The 20,370-nt window shown below is 42.6% G+C and overlaps 2 protein-coding genes across 6 annotated transcripts in view; one reads left to right on the top strand and one right to left on the bottom strand.

Moving 5' to 3' along the window:
• Positions 1–20,370, bottom strand: part of LOC311055986 (far upstream element-binding protein 2-like) — a 184,890-nt gene that overhangs the window by 136,836 nt on the left and 27,684 nt on the right. The gene's annotated exons all lie outside the window — the stretch shown is intronic.
• The window catches only part of rfx1a (regulatory factor X, 1a (influences HLA class II expression)), a 30,400-nt gene continuing 13,021 nt past the window's right edge, over positions 2,992–20,370 (top strand). Inside the window, exons 1-7 of one of the 5 annotated variants that reach the window (XM_084072304.1) lie at positions 2,992–3,122; positions 8,902–9,295; positions 12,589–12,698; positions 13,743–13,838; positions 14,797–14,894; positions 15,807–16,254; positions 20,034–20,215. In XM_084072304.1, the coding sequence (XP_083928430.1) occupies positions 3,003–3,122; positions 8,902–9,295; positions 12,589–12,698; positions 13,743–13,838; positions 14,797–14,894; positions 15,807–16,254; positions 20,034–20,215 (1,448 nt within the window). In that variant the 5' untranslated portion in view covers positions 2,992–3,002. Of the gene's footprint in view, positions 3,123–6,251; positions 6,439–8,901; positions 9,296–12,588; positions 12,699–13,742; positions 13,839–14,796; positions 14,895–15,806; positions 16,255–20,033; positions 20,216–20,370 lie in introns of those variants that run through there. The other 4 variants (XM_084072305.1, XM_084072306.1, XM_084072307.1 and 1 more) reach the window with 4 other exon arrangements.

Here is a 20,370-nt window from a genome sequence, read left to right on the forward strand (position 1 = left end):
TGCTCTCCTTTTCTGTTTAATAAGCTGGAGCTGGAGAGACATGGAGACTCCTGTTACTGAACAAACACTCTATAGCAATAGCTACTACCAGAATATAGACTAGAGCTATTTAACAATTAACAGCAACAAAGTACCGAAGTAAAAGTATTCATAAGTTTGTAGATCGTCTATTTCCGAATAGTCGTAGTATAGAATAGGGTTTACGTGGTTAATGTGTGTTTTGTATTAATAATCTAAATAACAATAAATAATCTAATAAGTAACTATTGTATCCAAAAGCTGTAAAATAATTGTAGTGGAGTAAAAACAATAAGTACAAAAACAGGAGTAAGACTGATAAAAACATTTTTTAAATGGAAATACTTGAGTAAGTAAAAGTACCTCAAAATTGTACTTAACTAACAGTACTTAAGTAAATGTGCTCAGTTACTTTCCACCGCTAGATAAAGTGGACGAGAGCTTATTGCCCCCTTCCAATCTCATTTTGCTCTGTAGCCTATCATGATGGTCATCAATGGTGCTTGATGCTGGCATTTTATCCAATTGACTTGGAACTTGACTGTGCGTGCTGCGGTGGTGATGGTGAAGGATAAAGTGAGAAAATACAGCTGAGGCAAATCAAGATTTTATTAAAATTCTGGAGACAAAAGACAGGCAGAGAGGCAGAACAAAACAACTCTATGTTTAGCCTGAAACAGGAGGCTTTTCTTTACTGTGGCGAGTGGAATACATAGAAATCGAGAGATGTGATCATTATTTCAACATCTGCACTCCTCACCTATATCGCACACATCTCACACACAGAAATAAGTAGAACATTACCAGGACCTCCAATCCAAACATTATGATCCAAATCTCCAAGTCAAAGAAAAGGGCTAAAGATCAGTACTGAGAATGACAAGTAGGCCTACTGTGAAGGGGAAAAACACAAAGTGAACGCGTTTGTGCACCGCATGTGTGCATCTATTTATGTGGTTGTGCAGACTGCTCACGTTTGTGGGTTGTGCATGCGTGGGCATGCCTTTGTGTGTGTGTGTGTGTGTGTGTGTGTGTGTGTGTGTGTGTGTGTGTGTGTGTGTGCGTGTGCGTGTGCGCGTGTGCGTGTGTGCGTGTGTGCGCGTGTGCGCGTGTGCGTGTGTGTGTGTGTGTGTGTGTGTAGCCTGTATCTCAATGCCTTTTTTTAGGTAGATTCTCAGCAGAGAGAGCTAATCTCGCTCTTGCTGCAGCCCCACTTGCAGCAGGCGTTGGACAAGCCCACCACCACGTCGCGACCCTTGCGGTCAGCCTTGCGCAAGGCTTCCAGGATCTCGTCAGAGATGATGGAGCGGGCATGCCTGCTGAACACACCTTCCTGGGCGTTGCTTGAGGGGCTGTGGAAGCCAAGATCACTGGTCTGTTGGAAGACACCCTCCATGCCCGTGGCAGAGTCCTCAGTCCAGCCCTCTGAAGAGTCTTCTTCAGGGGCATGGGTCAAGGTGAACGGGTCTTCCGAAAGGTCTCCTGAAACACGGTAAAGATTGGAATCAATAAGTTGCGACACATGCTTTCTTTTTTTATGTTTAATATTCTTAGTGAGAGTCAAACTAAACTGCAGCAGTAGGCTACAATTCTTTTTGCCATTCTAAACAGTTTAGAAACTCACACCTGCCCCTTGGGACTCCAAAAGATTTCTAATCCTGTTCTTCAATCTCCAGTGTTGAAAGAATTCATTTGAAAAGGTATTGCAAAGCTCAGCATCAGAGACTGGGAGAGGTTGGGGCTGAGACTTCTGGGTGAAAGGCCCATTACCTGTTCCCCAACCACTTTCAACTGGCATCCCTATTTCGGGTATGTCATTATTGTGAAAATAAAAGATCTAAAAGATCACAACGTCGTGATGTGAGATGTTGTGAGCTTGTAGATCAGCTGTTTTTGCTATTCATTGTACAATGACATACAGTCAAATTAAAGATAATTGGGTGTCATTTTTGAGTACACACAGTATGTCTGCCAGACTGCCACATAAACAAACACACCTTGCTTTCTATCACCAATGCAATGCTTAATGTTTTAGTTGATGGACAATTGCATAACTCTTTACAAAATAAGATCCATGTCCTTAATCTTAAGGGCAGAATCATTCCTCTTTACGAATTGTAATTTAAAGGGGAATTTTGGACCACGGTTTTCTTACCTTTTCTATGATGTTATGATATCTTAGGATGAATGGTACAGTAGAAAAATTTCATAACTCCATCCCGGCAGTAGGCATTGCGTTTTTAATACCTTTTTTTTTTTTTAGATCTGACGTTCATAGTGATAGAACACTATGCAAAAAAAAATAAAAAACAAGATTGAAATCTCAAGATTGAAATTTGTTGATTAGTGTTTTTTTTTTGTTTTTTTTCAAAAATGAAAGGTAGAACTGCAGCGGATGGACAAATAAGTTATACTTGATTGATCCCAGTGGGGAAATCTGTCCTTTTGCGTTTAACCTATTTGAATTATACTGTAGGAGCACTGAGCAGTCACTGACTAGAGCTGGGCCACTGACAGGAGCGTTTCCCTAATATGCATGTCATATGGTGTGGGAAATAAACCACTTGAACACAGAGAAAACATGCAAACTCCACACAGAAAGGCCCTAGTTGGGTTTGAACCCATGACCTTCTTGCTGTGAGGCAACATAATACAGATAAGTCATGCCACCGCAAGACACACAGGAAGTAATAGCATTACAAACACATCCCCCTGTATTATTCCTCTAATCATTATGCAAGAATCAAGAATAACTGAATACTAAGGAATAGTCATTGAGTTTAAAAAGTCAAACATTTGTCACTTGAACCTGTACCTGTTATTTACAGTAATATAACATTCAACTATCATGGGAGACACAAAAACACTGATTCACAGTTCACATGTCAGTTATAAGCTAAAGTGCCCTTGGTCTCTGTCTCTCACCTGAACTTCCAAGGGACCGTCTCCACCGTGATCCTCCGCAAGTGAATATAACCGCCCGGATGAACTCACGACCACAGAGCTTCACGCCATATGTTGGGCCATCCATGGCGTGCACTGCAGCCACCAGAAGACAGACAGCTAGTACCGTGGCTTTCCACATAGCGAACCAAGGAGATGAAGTAAGAGTGATGTTTGAAATGAGAGCAGATCCTCAGCGCTGGTGTGATGGGGTTGTTAATGGCAGTTTCTTTCGAGCAGTGTTTAGCGCTTTCTCTCTGTCGCTTTCTCTCTGCTGTGTTTCTGTTCCTTTGCAAGAGTTGTGACTTTACAGGTGACCAAGGTTTGGTTTATAAAGGAGCTTGGAGCCCTGTAAAAGAGACAACGTGCGTACATAGTCCCCCACCCCCCCACCTCCCAAGGGAGTCATTGATTGGAGGGAGTGATAGTACCAGAGACCTTTATGGAGACAAAACCTGGACCAAAAGGTGGCATAATTAATGAGTACAGCTGATGTCAGTGGCCTTAGTAATCTGATCGCATTTCACCATGTCACACATGCCTTTTCTATTTTTCATCCTGTTTTCAAGGCAAATATGCTTCACACAAATATCCCTCATACTTTGACGTAGAGCACACTTAAATCTATTTATGCAAAACATACATACAGTGACTGTGAATATGAGAAGCAATATACTGTCATGATAAAGTTTGTCCAAAAGGGCATCTGATATGACCCTAGCTATGGTATAATAATTCACTTATACTGTTCCACTGATTCATTCATTATGGCCGCTGTTTATGCTATTCACATATTTTGTTCCAGCATAAGGCATATAAAATTCACAGGAAACACAACCAGTTTACAAGCTTTTAGAGACCAAGTGAGTGCTAAAGGTAAGAGCAGTGACCAAAAACTGTTCTCACTGTGAAACATAGGGACAACATGGGGACAACACTGGGATAACTGTATCTGTTAAACAGTATGTTGCATGTTTCCTTGTCCTAGTTGTGTTTTTTTGTGTGTTTTAGCTTAAATGAATACCACCACCTTTTTGTTTCACCTGCATCAAGACACCTTTGACTTTTGTTAGAAAAAATATGTTGCATAAAAATGTGTTTTGAAATGGACAGGGTTCAATCTGGAACTTATTTTAATGAATACAATGTAATATTAACCAATCTGTATGGTACAGTATGTTGATACAATACAATACAATTAGTACATCTGCAGAGGTTAGAGGTGCTATTCTTCCATTGAAGAATTTAGACCCTGGTGTTGGGTATGACACCTACTGGTTCACACATAGCCCTGTCTGAAGCTCATAAGCCCAAGCCTCTTGCCTGAGAGTGGTAGATGTTTGGTTTCCCACACAGAAGACCAGGGTTCAAATCCTGGATGTTACAGTTGCAATTATCTCTCTCTGTGAAAAGACATTTTAAAATGATGATGAAATGATGATTGCTCTTGTTATATGCGGATGAGTATATAGTATAGTAAATGTATTTGTACATTCATTATAATTGTTTCATTTTTTCTTGCAATTAGATGACACCTGACCCCATTTAACCTTAAGGACAGATGCACCCCGACAAGCTCTCATCCCCTCCTTTGTCCACAGAACCAGGAGCTGGGTGACAGGGGACTGAGACAGGGCCAGTGACATTTTCAAAGTGAGATAGCATAGAAGTCCTATTATGAGTGAGGCAAAAGCCCACAACACTATCGGTGCATGCACATAGTCAAAGGTCGTTCGTTTAGAAATAACAATGGGGACAGTGAATTCGTAATGTATCGATAACAACATGGCATTTTTGGTGACACCGCGTACACTGAGATTCATCCGCACAGCGTCAGAGTGGTGGCCAGGAGAGGTCAAGAGAGCAATAGCAGAACACTATTATTGAGTATACTTTTTATTAGATATTATGTGTATGGTTCAAGGTTCAAGGGCATCTATTGTCACATACATGATGCAATACAGCTGGTAGCAACGTTGTAGGCAGTGACATTCTTATACTTTTAAGCTTCCTCAACTGTGGATAACCATAAAAGAAACATACAATAGTAATAATAATAGGAATATGTTAGGAATAAAAATAGCAAAATAGCAATACAATTATCCTTCAATAATCATGTAATAATGTAATATAATACAGTATGGTATATATCTATGTTTACAAATAGCACATTGTACCATTTGGACCATGTACATAAAGGTGTCACGCCAACAATTTCCTTTTTTTCCAAATCGGCCTACAGAGCTCAATTTCCAATCCTTACAAGACCCACATGTTGATACTGAAAGATAGGATGCTGTCTCAACAAAGCTATACCTTCTCCTTGCACAGGCATGTTCTATGGAGTATGTTTATATTTGTCTACCCATGCCAGCAAGAAAGATACTAAATAAGTTATACTGATCTGCTACCAACTATGCCATCCGTGATGAGCTTAATATTTATCTGTCCCTTGTCATATTGGCTTTGATGATACTGTACATGCTTCAACGCTTCATCCTCAACGACATGACACATGGAGGCAATACCGTCTCTATCAATAAAACATCTCAATGTAACTATCAAATCATAGCCTGTACAATTTCAACAAGCACCAGGACGAGCCAATCACTTTCTGTGGCAGAGAGTCCGCCTTCATTTGTAAAAAAAAAAAAAAAAAAAAGCAAAATAAAAAAGCAAAGAAATTCCTATTGGTGTGATAGACAAGCACTTCCCACAAATGGGAGAGGGATCCTTTGTACTCCCAGATGTGGTGGTCCACTGTTTCTCAACTTCAGGTCCGGGGACCACAAAATGGACCCCCCATGGGTCTGTATCACTGACCGTGTGCAAATGAAACCAAAATGGACCTGTAAAAGGTCCATATGGTTCCATTTGTACACTTTCAGAGTTAAATAAGTCCAGTGTAGCTTGGGCCCCAGAGACAAAATAAATACATAAATAAGATAAAATAAAACTGAGGGAGTTCCAGGGGGTCCCCAGCTAAATGATGAATAGTTAGGCACCAAATGGACCGCTATGGGTCTGTAACTCTGAGAGTGTACAAATGGAACCAAATGGACTTGTTCTCTCAGAGTTACATTAACATTGATTTACAATATAAATTGGGGTCCCAGAGAAAGAAATGCCATTAAATGGGGGTCCTTGAAATAGAAAAGGGTTGAGAAGAATCAGTGTGGTGTGGCGCCTGCCCCTTTAAGAGACACTGGGAGCGTCTCAGCCAATGGGAGCGTCGGAAGTGGGAGGGGAGGAGAGCGGGTGGGTAGCAACAGTTGCCCTGGTGAGGAGGACGAAGCAGCGCCATAGCCACGGTAGCCCTGGCGACAAGAACCACAGCAACCAGAGTCAACAACAACAACAACCACCCAATCCTTCCAAGGAAGAAGAAAATAAAAAAAATAAAAAATACAAATAATATAAACACCGGTGAGGAGAATTCATTCGGAGCCCAGAGGCCGAAGCTCTCAAAGAAAAAACGTAAATATTTTTTTTTAACATTTCAATAGAATTTTATTTTGAAGGCAAGCTGTTTTCTCCTTTCCCCTCCTTTCTAGTTTCGGTAGCCATAATAACAGCGAACTGGTGGCTAGCGTTAGCCTGCTAACTAGTCGTCGCCTAGGTGCTATATTAATGAATGGAGCGTGTTGGTAGTTGTTGTGGCTACGGGTTCGAGGGGACGTTGGTTGGGGTTTCTTGCCATGACGACGCAGCTACAGGCCGTTGTTATGGCGATGTCAAATGCAAAGGGTACAAAATGGCGGTTGGGTTGTTGTAGAGACCGACTAGCTTTCCTGCTAGCCTGGCTAGCATCAGAGAGCAGCTCTCTTCAGGATGTGTAACCGACGTGGATTCGCTTGACCAGGGGGTCCTCAACGTTTTTTTCTGGTCAAGGGGACCCCTTAGCCGAGCGAAAGATGAAGCAGGGACCCCCACTATATAATGTATAACATTGTGTTGCAGATTAAACTTTTTTCCTAGGTTTCATAGATAGCTTCATAGACTTGTTTGACAGCACTGTCAAGCGGCGTGTGTTCATGTTAATGTGTATTTTCTGACATTAAATGTCTGAAAATGTTACCTACTTAAACCGTTATTACTTAGTGAACTTGACCTTTCACTATGTACTTGTTATGTTCTTCTTTCCCTACACACCAACCCTCATTGCCGAAAATAGCCGATCTACAAGCTCACAACTGATCTGCTATATTTGGCTAAAGTTCTCCTCAGAATAAGTGGTTAATGCAAAAAAAAGATCCTATTGCTCAAAGATTTGGCGGCTCCCCTGTAGTAATTCCGAGGACCCCCCCTAGTGCTCCCGGACCCCCTGTTGAAGACCCCTGCTCTAGAGATAGAATGTTTGGCATTTTAAACGAGATGCCAGACCAGACGTGCCATCATGTCGCTATTAACGCAAAAAACTGATCCATGACAGGCTGAGGCTTTCAGCACAACACAATAACGTAGTTATAACGCTATTAACGTACCCAAGGCGTTCTGACGTAAGGTTAGGGCAAGTTTAAAGTACAGTCACTGGGTGGATATTAAGCCTCATTTATACTTTGTTGGGTGCTGCTGTCGGGCTCAGTAAATAGCAGATCTACGAGCTCACCCGTTCACCAGGCATCACGGGTCAGCTTGTAGATCTGCTATTTACTGCATGCAACCAAGTATAAATGAGGGTTTAGTGTTATATTGTGGTGCTACTTTGTGGTTATAATGCTCTAAACGTTGGGACAGGCAACAAGGACCCAGTTGAGACCGTTATTAAGGCACCATTCATTCAAAACATGAACGGTCAAGCCGAATAAATGAAAGTTTTAGTGAAAGACATGAAGGCAGCCACGACAGTTTGGTTTGGTAGGATCTGAAGTGAAAAGGGGCGTGGCAGTTATACTGATCATCACAGGTGCCTCCAGGTTAGCAGTTATAATGTCATGTCCTTTTGATGGTGTTGTTGTAACAATACTGTTATTGTTTATTTCTCACGATCTACTCGTGTTGGCTTCATTCACACAATTTATAGAATATAACAACACTGGCTAAACATGATTACTCTTTCAATGTTCTCTCTTACTCATTCAAACACGTGTGTGTGTGTGTGTGTGTGTGTGTGTGTGTGTGTGTGTCCGTCCGTGCACGTGTCAGAGAGTGCATGAGTGAGACAAAGTGAAATAGTGTGTACACAAGTCATCAAGACTGCTATATAGGGTGCTGCTGTGTAATCAAAGATTATAATGAGAGTGTAATCCAAGATTGCATGTACAAGGGAGAATGTGGGACTACGTTAACATGCTTTGTCTAATTCACCATTTTGTCATCTGGGAAAAGCATTACCTCTCTGAGGACAATAAACACCATCTAATCTAAATCTAAATTCTTGTTTAGGTGTTGCATTACATGGAAATGTCCCTCCATTATGTGTTACAGTTGAATATGAAATACATCTCGTGCCCTTCCTTCAGGGAAGGAACGGAGGTTACGAAAGTAACCAAAAGTTTTTAAGAAGTGGTGAGGCTTGTGGCCTATAGCCACGTTCCTGCCATTTAGCTGTAAGCTGTAACTGTAGCACTGCAGGTGGCTGGGTGATCACATTACAGGTAATGGGACACTGACTGAATGCCTTTTCTCTCCCACGCCCCCCCCTGCCTGCTACCTTGCTGTCTCGCAAGAACTCGGTCACACACACATACTATTACTCATCCATGTGAGGATGTCAGCCTGCTTTCCGTATCGAATTGACTGATTTGATGCATGCACAGTCAAGTTTAGGATGTGTTCCAGGGAGATGTCGTTAAAAGCTCTGCCAGGTTGAACATTTGAACAACCATGTCTTGATTTTTTTAACATTAGAAATGCACATGAATGATATTTAACTTTCTTTTTTTTTGCCCTGGAGCAATTGAGTAATGACTTTGCCTCTCTTATTTTGCCCGTTTAAAGTGTGGATTCCCGCATTTCATGATGGCCACCTCAGGCTATGTGGGAGAGCTGCAGCCGACAACCCAACCGCAGGGGGCCGGTGTTACAGTCACGATTGGGCAACCCGTGTCCTCCTCCACCCCTGCCGCCGGCACTCAGTTTCTGGCTGAGATTCAGACCACTGTGGCCACCCCCACTGTGACCACACCTGTGGGCCAAACCACTCCCACTGAGCAAACCACTCCGACACTCATAGTAACCCAGAAGCCTGCAGCGGGTAGCCAAGCCCAGCCCACAGCACAGGCCCAGCCAGCTCAGAATGTGACCCAGTATGTGACTGCAGAGATCCAGGGCTCCCCCACACAGTCTGGGAACGCTCAAAGCACACCTCAGTATGTCGTCGTCACTGTCACAGGTAAGGCCTGAGCATCTCATTCCAGATGCACAGCTTGATCACGAGCTAGACCTGTAATGAACAAGTGGTTGGCTACACCTGTCCTTCTCTGTGCTCTAACATGCTTCCTCTGCATCTATTAGGTCAGTGGTTCTCAAACTTTTTCATGTCAAGGACCCCCAAAATGATATGTATCTGGCCGCGGACCGCTATCTCAAATATTTTGTTCCAGGGACCCCCAGAAGCAAAGATTTGAGCAACAAATGTTCGCTTAAAAAAAAATATATATATAGTCAAAGGTTGGCACCCATTTTCACGATTTTTCAAAAATAGCAGATCTACAAGCTCATAGCGCGGCACTCGGTGCCGCGCTATGAGCTTGTATATCTGCTATTTTTGAATAGCCTAAGTATAAAAGGTCATAATTATTGTGATGCTAAATTAACACATTTTGCTGGGTACCCCCTGGAACCCCCTCAAGTACCCCTGGGGGTCCCCGGACCCCACTTTGAGAACCAATGTATTAGGTCATACTGCCTATGTACGTTTCTTTTTTTTTCTTTTTCTTTTTCTTTCACCAAATTCCTTAACCCTCGTGAATGAACATGCATTTACTGCGTATTGCTATAAACTGCTATGCAACTTTCTTTCATTTGAACACTTCTGAACATGAAGTAGGCATACTTCATCCATGAATGCCTTGTGAACAATCAGGAATAGGCTCTATGCACAGCAGCCATATTGGAAAGACATTGGGCCTCTTCTTACTTCCTTCACAGGTGTTACCAATGATACTAATGAAGGCTCTGTTCCATTCTGGTCAGGGTGCTGATATCGTGCATGTTGGCTCACTAGAAACACTCCATTTTGGTTCCCAAATGGCCCCTTATGGTGGGTGTGTAACTCTGAGAGTGTACAAATGGAACAAAATTGACCCGTAAGGGTCCATTTGGTTCCATTTGTACACTCTCAGAGTTATGAGGGTCCTTGAAAATAAGACAACCACTATGCCACACTAAATGGAACAGAGCCTTAATTAGTATCATTGGTAACACCTGTGAAGGAAGTAAGGAAGGGGCCCAATTCATTCCCAATATGGCTGCTGTGCATAGAGCCTATTGACATAAATTCACATCATAGGGCGTGACTTGGTAGTCAGGGGGCAGCCTCCCATGGTGGCATCTTGCTGGGGGTTAGCAGACGTGCCCGCACATACAAAAATTAGCAATGGTGACATTTACACAATCGGTTTCCTATCCCTCATTTGCACGTTACGTCAATGATATGGCGTCACCGCGTGGGTCAGTTAACCTTTTCAGAGTGGGCTTCACCTTCATTCTAGTTTGTGAGCCAGGCAGACTACTGCCTGGGATGGTCTCACACTCAGAGGTATGAGATGGGGATGTGGATCGGGGGGGGGGGGGGGGGGGGGTTGGATGATGTCAGCGTGAAGCCTTCAGGTAGGGAGAGCTGGGGAATCTATTAAGTAGCACAGCTCTAACTTTGTACGGTACTAATGCAATTATTAAAATCAGTCTATGAAGACTCCGAAATGCTATTAACCCATTAAAACCTGAGTTTTCTACGTGTTTTGAAAAAAATATAAAAGATAAAAATATTGAACATATGAAAAATATTTTGTTCCAAGGACCCCCCCCCCACCCAGAAGCAAAGATTGGAGTTTCAAATGTTTGCTTTAAAAATATATATATTCAAAGATTTGCACAAATGTTCACAATTTCTTTTTTTTCCAAAAATAGCAGATCTACAAGCTCATAGCGCGCCACTCGTGCCGCACTATGAGCTTGTATATCTGCTATTTTTGAATAACCAAACAAATGCAGAGACATTAATGAAATAGCCACGGCATTAGTGCATTAAATAATGCATTTTCTTGTTAACAATACTTAAAGGAGTAGTTCACCTACGGTAATTCGTTTTTGATGTTTTTGAATAATTTGATGACCAGCCAATACGGGACTCAGTAGGAGACTCTTTGAGTGAGGAATGCGGCAAAAACTAAAAAATCTCCATGAATTCAAGGCCTCATGGCTTCAAAAATAAGTACATTTTTTGGGTGAAGTACTCCTATAATGCATTATGTAATGTATTTTCATACATATTTCATGTACCCTACCTTATGGTAAAGTGTTACCGGATACTTAATATGTTTTGACATTTTATTTTAGCCACCCACCAAAATGTCTGTATGCTTTGTAGTTGATAGGTTTGTCTTCTATTCCTGTGTTGTTTGCACACAGTAAACTCCTGAGTGTAGGGCATTTGGGTGGTGCAGGTTTAAAGTACTACTCGCACAACACTGTGAAGACTATAGGGTTAGGCTGGCATTTGGCAATCGGTAGAGTGTTCGCCGGTGGGAAAGCCTACAAGGAAGGGATTGTGTGTCCTTGTCGCTGCACTAGCGCCTCCCGTTGGTCGGCCAGGCTGCCTGGTCAGCAGGGAGCGGAACTGGGAGGAGAGATAGCGTCGTGCTCTCCCTGGGGAAAGTCCTCATTGTCAGAGGAAAAGCAGCGGCTGGCGACTCCATGTGTATCTTACATAACATGTGGTTGTCTACACCAGTGGTTGTCAATCGTTATTGTGCCAAGGACCCCCAAATTGATATGTATGTGGCCGCGGACCCCCACCTGAAAATATGTTATGCCAGGTACACCCAGAAGCAAAGATTTGTGTTAAAAAGATTTTTCAAAAATAGCAGATCTAAAAGCTCATTGCGCGGCACAAAGTGATGCGCTATGAGCTTGTATATCTGCTATTTTTGAATAGCCAAAGTAGAAAATATGGATAAAGGGGATAAAATGATTGTGGCGCTAATTAGTAACTAATTTAGCTGGGGACCGCCTAGTGTCCCCCCAAGGACCCCTGAATTGCCTTGTTGTTGAAATGTGCTATAGAAATAAAACTGCCTTGCCTTGCCTGTCTCAAAAGTCTTATGGTGGCCCCACATGCCACAGAAATAGCAAATGAAGGCGCGAACACTCTGCAAATAACTATGCAAAAAAATTATAACAAAATAAGGAAATGGACGCGTTTCACCCCTAGGCCTTAAGCGTTTGAGGAAGTCATATAGGCCAGGGCAGCCTGAAACATGTCTATTTCCTTCTGCTGATGTGCATTATTGAAAAGAAATGATAATACTCAGGGTTTTGCTGTGTAGGAAAGTACGTATTATACTCTGTACTGCTTTAAACTAAATCAAAAGCGGAATAACATTAGATGAAGGTTATATCAGCCATTTAATAAAGTCATGTTGATGATGATTATTATTAATGACAATTATTATTGTCCTTCAGAGGGTTCCCTCCATTCCAATGACAGCATATCAGACTCCAGCTCCCCACCAGCTGTGGTGCAGACAGGGGTTCCCACACAGGTGGTTCAGCAGGTGCAGGCAGGCCAGCAGGTAAAACGCACACTCACACACACACACACACACACACACACACACACACACACACACACACACACAAGGGCCTGTTACAATGATTACATAATCGCCTAATCTCAATTATTTTAGATAATTGCAATTATTTTGCATAATTGTTTCCATGTTGAAAAATGTTAATATATTTTCAAACATTTTCAGAAATAGCAGATCTACAAGCTCACAACATGTCGCATCGGCTATTTCCACTATGAATGTATTTTTTTTAAAGTATAAAAGACAGACGTCTTCATTTACAGTATTTTCCGCAGCAGCGGGTAGCATGAGTTTCACTGTGCAGATTAATGATGAAAAGAAAACAATACATCCGTCCACAGAGCAGCTTTTAAAAAGGTGCAGAATAAAAGTAACACTTTCCCCCAAAAATATTATCATGATTGTGAAATAAATAATACATTTTTTTTCGTATTTTATTTTGTCGGGTCCAAGATTATTATAATTTCTTTGTTTATCTCTATGAGCCGACATTATCTATGGTGCTTCCATTTTCATGGGAAAGGTACCTTTTCCCCTTAACCCCATTAAGACCCGAGGCTCATTCTACACATGCCCTCTAAATCAGTTGTTCTCATACTTTCAAGATTTTTTTGAAAAATGTAAAACAAATAGCAGAAGTACAAGCTCGCAGCTTGGCACGAAGTGAACATTGGAACGTATGAATCAAAATGGAATTTCTGTTCCCTTTTTAGGCTTCGTAATCAAAACATTGCAACATATGAATCCAAATAAAACTTTTGTTCGCTTTTTAGGCTTCGTAAAATCTAAAATTGCACAGGTCAGATATGACAAACGACTTAAACATAGAGATTTTTTTTTTTAAATATATAGCGGAAATAGCTATTTCTGCTTTTTTCATATTTGAAAATGTATTAACATTGTATTAACTCAAATAATAACGATGATGTAATAATTGTGACAGGCCTATCTACTGTATGTGAGAACCACTGGTCTAAAGCCCCTTTTTAATCATGCTGTACTGTATGTGTATTCTTCCATCATCAGAGGTCCGTGGTGCAGGCCACCTCTCAGATCGCCAAGACTGAGCCCGGTACCCAGCTCAGTGTCACCAGCCTGCAGCCAGTGCACATCAGCCAGGAGGTAACACACACACACACACACACACACACACACACACACACACACACACACACACACACACACACACACACACACACACACACACACACACACACACACACACACACACACACACACACACACACACACACACACACAGCTCACGATTGCCATGTCGCGGCTGGTCAGGTTGTATGACCTTTTGAACACGCTAGGCATTAGCATTGACTCAGTGAGACACAGATATACATAGATACACACACACACACACACACACACACACACACACACACACACACACACACACACACACACACACACACACACACACACACACACACACACACACAGGCTTAGGGTACATAGCCGAAACAAACTGTGCTCAGTAGAGTGCATACCCCCTGCCAACACTACCTACTGCCGCCCTTGTGGGCAGCAGTGATTCAGGTGGTAGAGTGGAAGGTTCTTGGCTCCTCCAGGCTTATAGTGTTGAAGTGTCCCTGAGGAAGATACTGAGCCCCCTAACTGCTCTCAATGAGCAGGTTTGGTGCCTTGTATGGTGACCTCTGCCGTTGGTATGTAAATGTGTGTGTGTGTGTGTGTGTGTGTGTGTGTGTGTGTGTGTGTGTGTGTGTGTGTGTGTGTGTGTGTGTGTGTGTGTGTGTGTGTGTGTGTGTGTGTGTGTGTGTGTGTGTGTGAATGGCCTGGGTGAATGTACATGTACATTGTTAAAGCGCTTTGGATAAAGGCTCTATTTGAATGTACCATTTACAATTGAACTGACCTTTTTGACCCAAAAGTCTCTTCGGTGCCGCCAAGTAATCATAAAAATCTGGTTATATTTTGCAGACAGAAAAAAATGTACGGAATTGGGCGAAAGTAATAACCCCAGTCCAACTTCATTGGCAGAGATAATGAATCTGACTGTGTGTGTGTGTGTGTGTGTGTGTGTGTGTGTGTGTGTGTGTGTGTTTCCCAGGTGCAGCAGCAGCTGACACAGGTGCCCGTGCAACACGTGTACACCAACCAAGTGCAGTATGTGGAAGGGGCAGACGGCAACTACACAGCTAGCACCATGTAAGACTCCAGTCAGACCACCACACGCGTGCCGTTCTTGTGAATGGGCGGTTTTGTAATACTTAAAATTCATAGTCCGGACCGTTACACGACAATAGCTGATTGATAAGCTCGCAACCAACGCATTGCAAACTTGTAGATTGGCTGTTTTCGGCGAGCAACACCATCGTACGACAAAGTATGAATCATGCTTAATGCTGCGTTCACCGTTCACACTGGCAGCTACAAAGGTACAGGTTACCATTCATTTTCAATGGACACCAGCGACATGAAGATACAAAGCGACACTGGCGTTTTTCGCTGCTACAAAATCTACAAAGCTGCAGTCCTACAATGCGACAAGTTGAGCTGGCTTCAACTGCAGCTACAAAGCTACAGGTTACCATTAATTTTCAATGGAAGCCAGCGACATGACAATACATACAGACAGACTGATGTTCCGACTCTTGTAGCTTTTGACGCCCGCTTCAAAGCTACAAAATTAAAAGTTGAGCTGGCTTCAACTTCACACCAGCAGCTGCAAAGCTCCAAAAGAGCAAATGTTTCACCATTTCCACTCACCTTCTCTCTCCACCCAATTCCTGCTTGTAATGGGGGGGGAAACAAATTATTTCCATCAGCTACTTCCCTGTTCCTTTTAACCTCGAGCCTCTTACATTTTCATTTATATTTTTCTCACTCGTCAAGACACATGCTTGATTGCATTAACTAGCGTGTTGTGCAACACTTAAACAGCAACTCCGCGACAGATATGCTGTGTTGCTTTGTAGTGTTGTATAGGTCGTAGCTGCCAGTGTGAACGTTGCTTTGCAGTTTTGTATCGCTTGTAGCTTCCAGTGTGAACGCAACATAAGGACCCTTTTGCTTCCCATGTCGCCCTAACGCTCCCTCCTCCCCGCCCTCTCGTTCCAGCCGCTCAGGCAGCTTCTCGTACACAGACGCGGCGCTGTACACCCAGACCACAGCCGCCGCCCAGTACTACGAAGCCCCATCCACCTCTGTCTCACAGGCCTCCACCCCTGGCACGCCCCTCACCGTCTCTGTCACCGCCGGCACGTCGGGCGGGGTGTCCATGTTTGTGGCGCAGCCCGCCAGCGCCACCCCGGGGGTGGCGGCGGCAGGGGCCACGGTGGTGACCGCGGGGGTCACCGCCAACGGGGCGGGGGAAGGGGCGGGGACCAACGGCGGTGCGGCCGGCAGCTATGTGATCCAGGGGGGTTACATGCTGGGCAGCAGCAGCGGGGGCGTGGGGGGCAGCACCAGTCAGAGCTACTCACACAGTACACCCGCCCGAGCCTCCCCGGTCACTGTGAGTATTACAGAGGGCGAGGAGAGTAGCGTGCCGTCGGCAGACAAAAAGGTATGCAGAGGCGCCAAGCGCGGGAATCTACCCTTCCTTCCTTTTTGTGTTATCACACACACACATGCGCGCAAACCCACCGGTGGCGCACGCTGATGATGTCATTTTTTAAGTTCTGTTCGAGTGGAAAGCACAGTTAAAAGTCGGGTGAAGGTGCTCTGTTTTGGGGCCATAAACGCATAGCTGTGGGCAGTGGTGGGAAGTAACTATAAGAGCATTTAATAAAGTACTGTACTGTACTGTACTGTAGAATGTTGAGGTTTACTTTACTTGAGCATTTCCATGTCTCAATATTTTATACTACATCTCAGGGACAAACACTGCACTTTTTAGTCAACTACAATTATTTGACAGCTTATGTATGTTATGTTGTAGATTTAGATTAACATACATTAACTGATAAATTATCATGTATTACTATAGGTTAAGCTACCCAGCAAGACATCAAGTTATTAAGATTAGCCCCACCGTTTCAGTGATACACACATTCAGGCATTATTAATTACAATCCAATAATATAATTGTGAAGTGGACCATTGTGCATAATGAGTACTTTTACCTTTGGTACTGTACGTATATTTTTGATAAATACTTACTCAAGGTCTTACTCTAGTCTTACTCAAGGACATTTTTTAATACAGGACTTTTACTTGTTTTAATTGTAGTATTGCTACTTTCACCTAATCTAAACATCTAAGTACTTCTTCCACCACTGTCTGTAGGTTGTATTATTAACATGTTTTATGCATAATGCATATATAATATCGTTGCTGTCCGGCAGAAACCAGCTAACTCCATATTCACAAATATTGAACCAATGAAAAGTATTAAAAAGTGCTTCTGACAAAACCAGCTAACTCCATTGAATCCTCAAACTTTCTGCTAAACCAGCTAAGTCCACCAAAGGGGGGTGGAGTTAGCTGGTTTTGCTGACTCCAGGCTCCACCCCCTTTTGACCTCCAACCTCATTGTGAGCTTTGAGGTCCGTTTAGCTAATTTAAACAAAAACCCCACTTTTTGTTTTGTTTTAGTCATTTCCTGAAAAATTAACATTTTGGAGTTAGCTGGTTTCTTTAAAAAAAAAAAGATATTCTTTGGGTCTTTTTCTGCCTTTATTGATAGGATAGTAGGCTGACAGGAAATGGGGAGAGAGATGGGGGGATGACATACAGCAAAGGTGGCTGGAATCGGGAGTCGAACCCGCAACACGCTGTCAAGCTGGATTACCAGCGTGCGTGACGTTTGCATTGCTACACTTGTGAGGACATCAGAATAATTTCTCGCATATGATATTCGCCTAGACCGCTAGGCCAGCGGATGCCTGGAGTGAGCTGGTTTCCGCCGGACAGCACAGATATATTCTTTCTTTGCACGGCTGTGCTAAACATACGATGCAACATACGTTATTTTTAACTGTGATTTCCTCCACATCGAGAGCAAAGCCATGACCTCATCAAGTTTCATATCATTACAATGCATGTGATATGGGACATCTTTCATTACGTTTCTTTTTTTTGCCTGAAAAGATTGCAACCTTGTATTTTGCATCACAGATTCATCATACCGCCACCATATGATACCACCGGGCAATCAATGTTTGGATTCCATCAATAGCTCAGCTCATGAAGTCATTGCATACCAGCATTGTATGCCACGGCACGCAAATGAATGTATATTTGTCATTTATTTTATCACAGACCTACGCTGCATATTCCTCAGCGTTAATTTAACGCTATAAATACATTAACACTGAGGATTAGTGATGGGAAAAACAGTTCATTTCGGTGAACGAATGATTCTCGTTCAGTTCACGGCAAAGACTCGTTCAAATGATTCGTTCACGTTCTCGTTCAGTTCCGCTTCAGGTCCCGGCGGAGCGTATGCGATGCGCTACGCTAACTGCATGAAACTGTGTGCATCTGACCCCACTGACTACACTGACATGACTGCACAGTCTACTCTGTACAGAAACACAGCACTGTCATTCACGATCTAATTGCACCATCTTCTTTGTAATATAATGTGTAGAAGTAATATATTTAAATTAATAATAAATATAAATAAATAATAAATAAATAAAGTGTTTTTACTTTACTTGAGTATTTTCAATTATCATTATTTTTTACTTCTACTCAACTACATCTCAGAGGCAAATATTGTACTTTTACTCCACTACAATTATTTGAAAACTTTAGTTACTTGTTACATTACATTACATTATAAAACATACATTTACCACTTTAGCCCACTTTTTATCACTTTTTATACCTACAAGCTTACAACGCGTTGTGAGCTTGTAGATCTGCTATTTTCAAACATTTTATTCATTCTGGTTACTATTATTATTTTGGCTATACTATGTGGTTGGCTGTGTAGATTGTATTCATTCTGAAACGTGTTAATTGTCCGTGACCTGACAATCAGTAGTTGTCTATATTTCTTTCATAGTTAAATGTCGTGCTATCTGGTCACCACCGGTCTTTTTTACAGGAACAATGAATACAACACTAACAACACAACAGCAGTCCTTCATTTCAATCCACAAAATTTGCAATGCATGTCCGCCTGCCTGTCGCGGGAAGCACGCTGAAGCTCCCGTCCTCCTGTGTGTGTGTGTGTGTGTGTGTGTGTGTCTCTGCGGATCGGGGGGCGGGGCATGAACGAACCCGTGAACGCAACGGTTTCGAGTCATGAACGTATTCGTTCACGCTCACGGCAAAGAACTAGTTCTTATGAGCCAATCGATCATGACCGACACATCACTACTGAGGATGTTTTACTGTGTAGGAATGTGAATTAAACGTGACTCTTGTTTTGTCAGTCTGTGTGTGTACATATACTCACTGTGCATTTTCCACATGCTTGCTCGCAAGCATGCACGTTCAACGTGTGCATGTGCATGTGCGTCTGTTAGGGCTGGGCGACATGACTTCAAATCAATATCGTGGTTATTTCAAACTTTTGCCTCGATTACGATTATTTAACGATTACTTAAACAAATTGTGAAAATAGCAGGTCTACAAGCAGCTCATAAAGCACAAACGTTGTGAGCTTGTAGACCGGTTATTTGCGCTACTTTTGCTGTTTTGCACTGTGCAACAAAGTATAATACATGGTTATGTGGTTAATCTGACTAATAGCCTTTTATACAAATCTATTAGGTTTTTTGGGGTTGATTTGTTGATATACGTGTAAGAAGAAAAATGATATTTCTAAATATTGGTTTCGATGTATTTTCAGTTAACCTATTAAGACCTGAGGCCGATTCTTACTAATGTCTTCTAAATCCCAACAGTTTTCTGAAAAACGCATGTTTCTACATCAGTGGTTCTCAAACTTTTTCATGTCAAGGACGCCCAAAATGATATGTATTTGGCCGCCGACACCCATCTCAAAATATGTTGTTCCAGGGACCCCCAGTAGCAAAGAGTTTTTGAGTTAAAATGTTCGCTTTAAAAGAATATAAATGTATTAATTTGCACACATTTTCTCGATTTTTCAAAAATAGCAGATCTACAAGCTCATAGCGCGGCACTCGGTGCTGCGCTATGAGCTTGTATATCTGCTATTTTTGAATTAGCAAAGTGTAAAATAATGCTTTTTTAGCTCAAATCTAAAAATGACACAGAAACGTTCCAGGTCTTAATGAGGTTAATTGCCCAGCCCTAGCGTGCGTGTGTTTGTGCGCGCCTCGGACGGACGTTAACTCTTCCAGGTGTTTGCTAACTGCTCCAGCCTGTGTGTTGTGTTGTGTTGTTGTGTCCCTGCCTGTGTGTCAGGTACAGTGGTTGCTGGACAACTATGAGACGGCTGAAGGAGTGAGTCTGCCACGCTCCACCCTATACTGCCACTACCTGCTGCACTGCCAGGAGCAGAAGCTGGAGCCCGTGAACGCCGCGTCCTTCGGCAAACTCATCCGATCCGTCTTCATGGGGCTCCGCACACGGCGCCTGGGAACGCGGTAAAGATGCATGCTCAACACACGCACACACACACGCACGCACGCTTGTGCGCGCAACGTTTGCATTGCTACACTTGTGAGGACATCGGAATAATTTCTTTAGGTTTCTTTATGCCATTTTTATACTGAACCCTAAAGCCTGAGTTTAACTGTGC

The sequence above is a fragment of the Gymnoscopelus microlampas genome (genome assembly GCF_963454915.1).
Source record: "Gymnoscopelus microlampas genome assembly, chromosome: 11".
Lineage (NCBI taxonomy): Eukaryota > Metazoa > Chordata > Actinopteri > Myctophiformes > Myctophidae > Gymnoscopelus > Gymnoscopelus microlampas.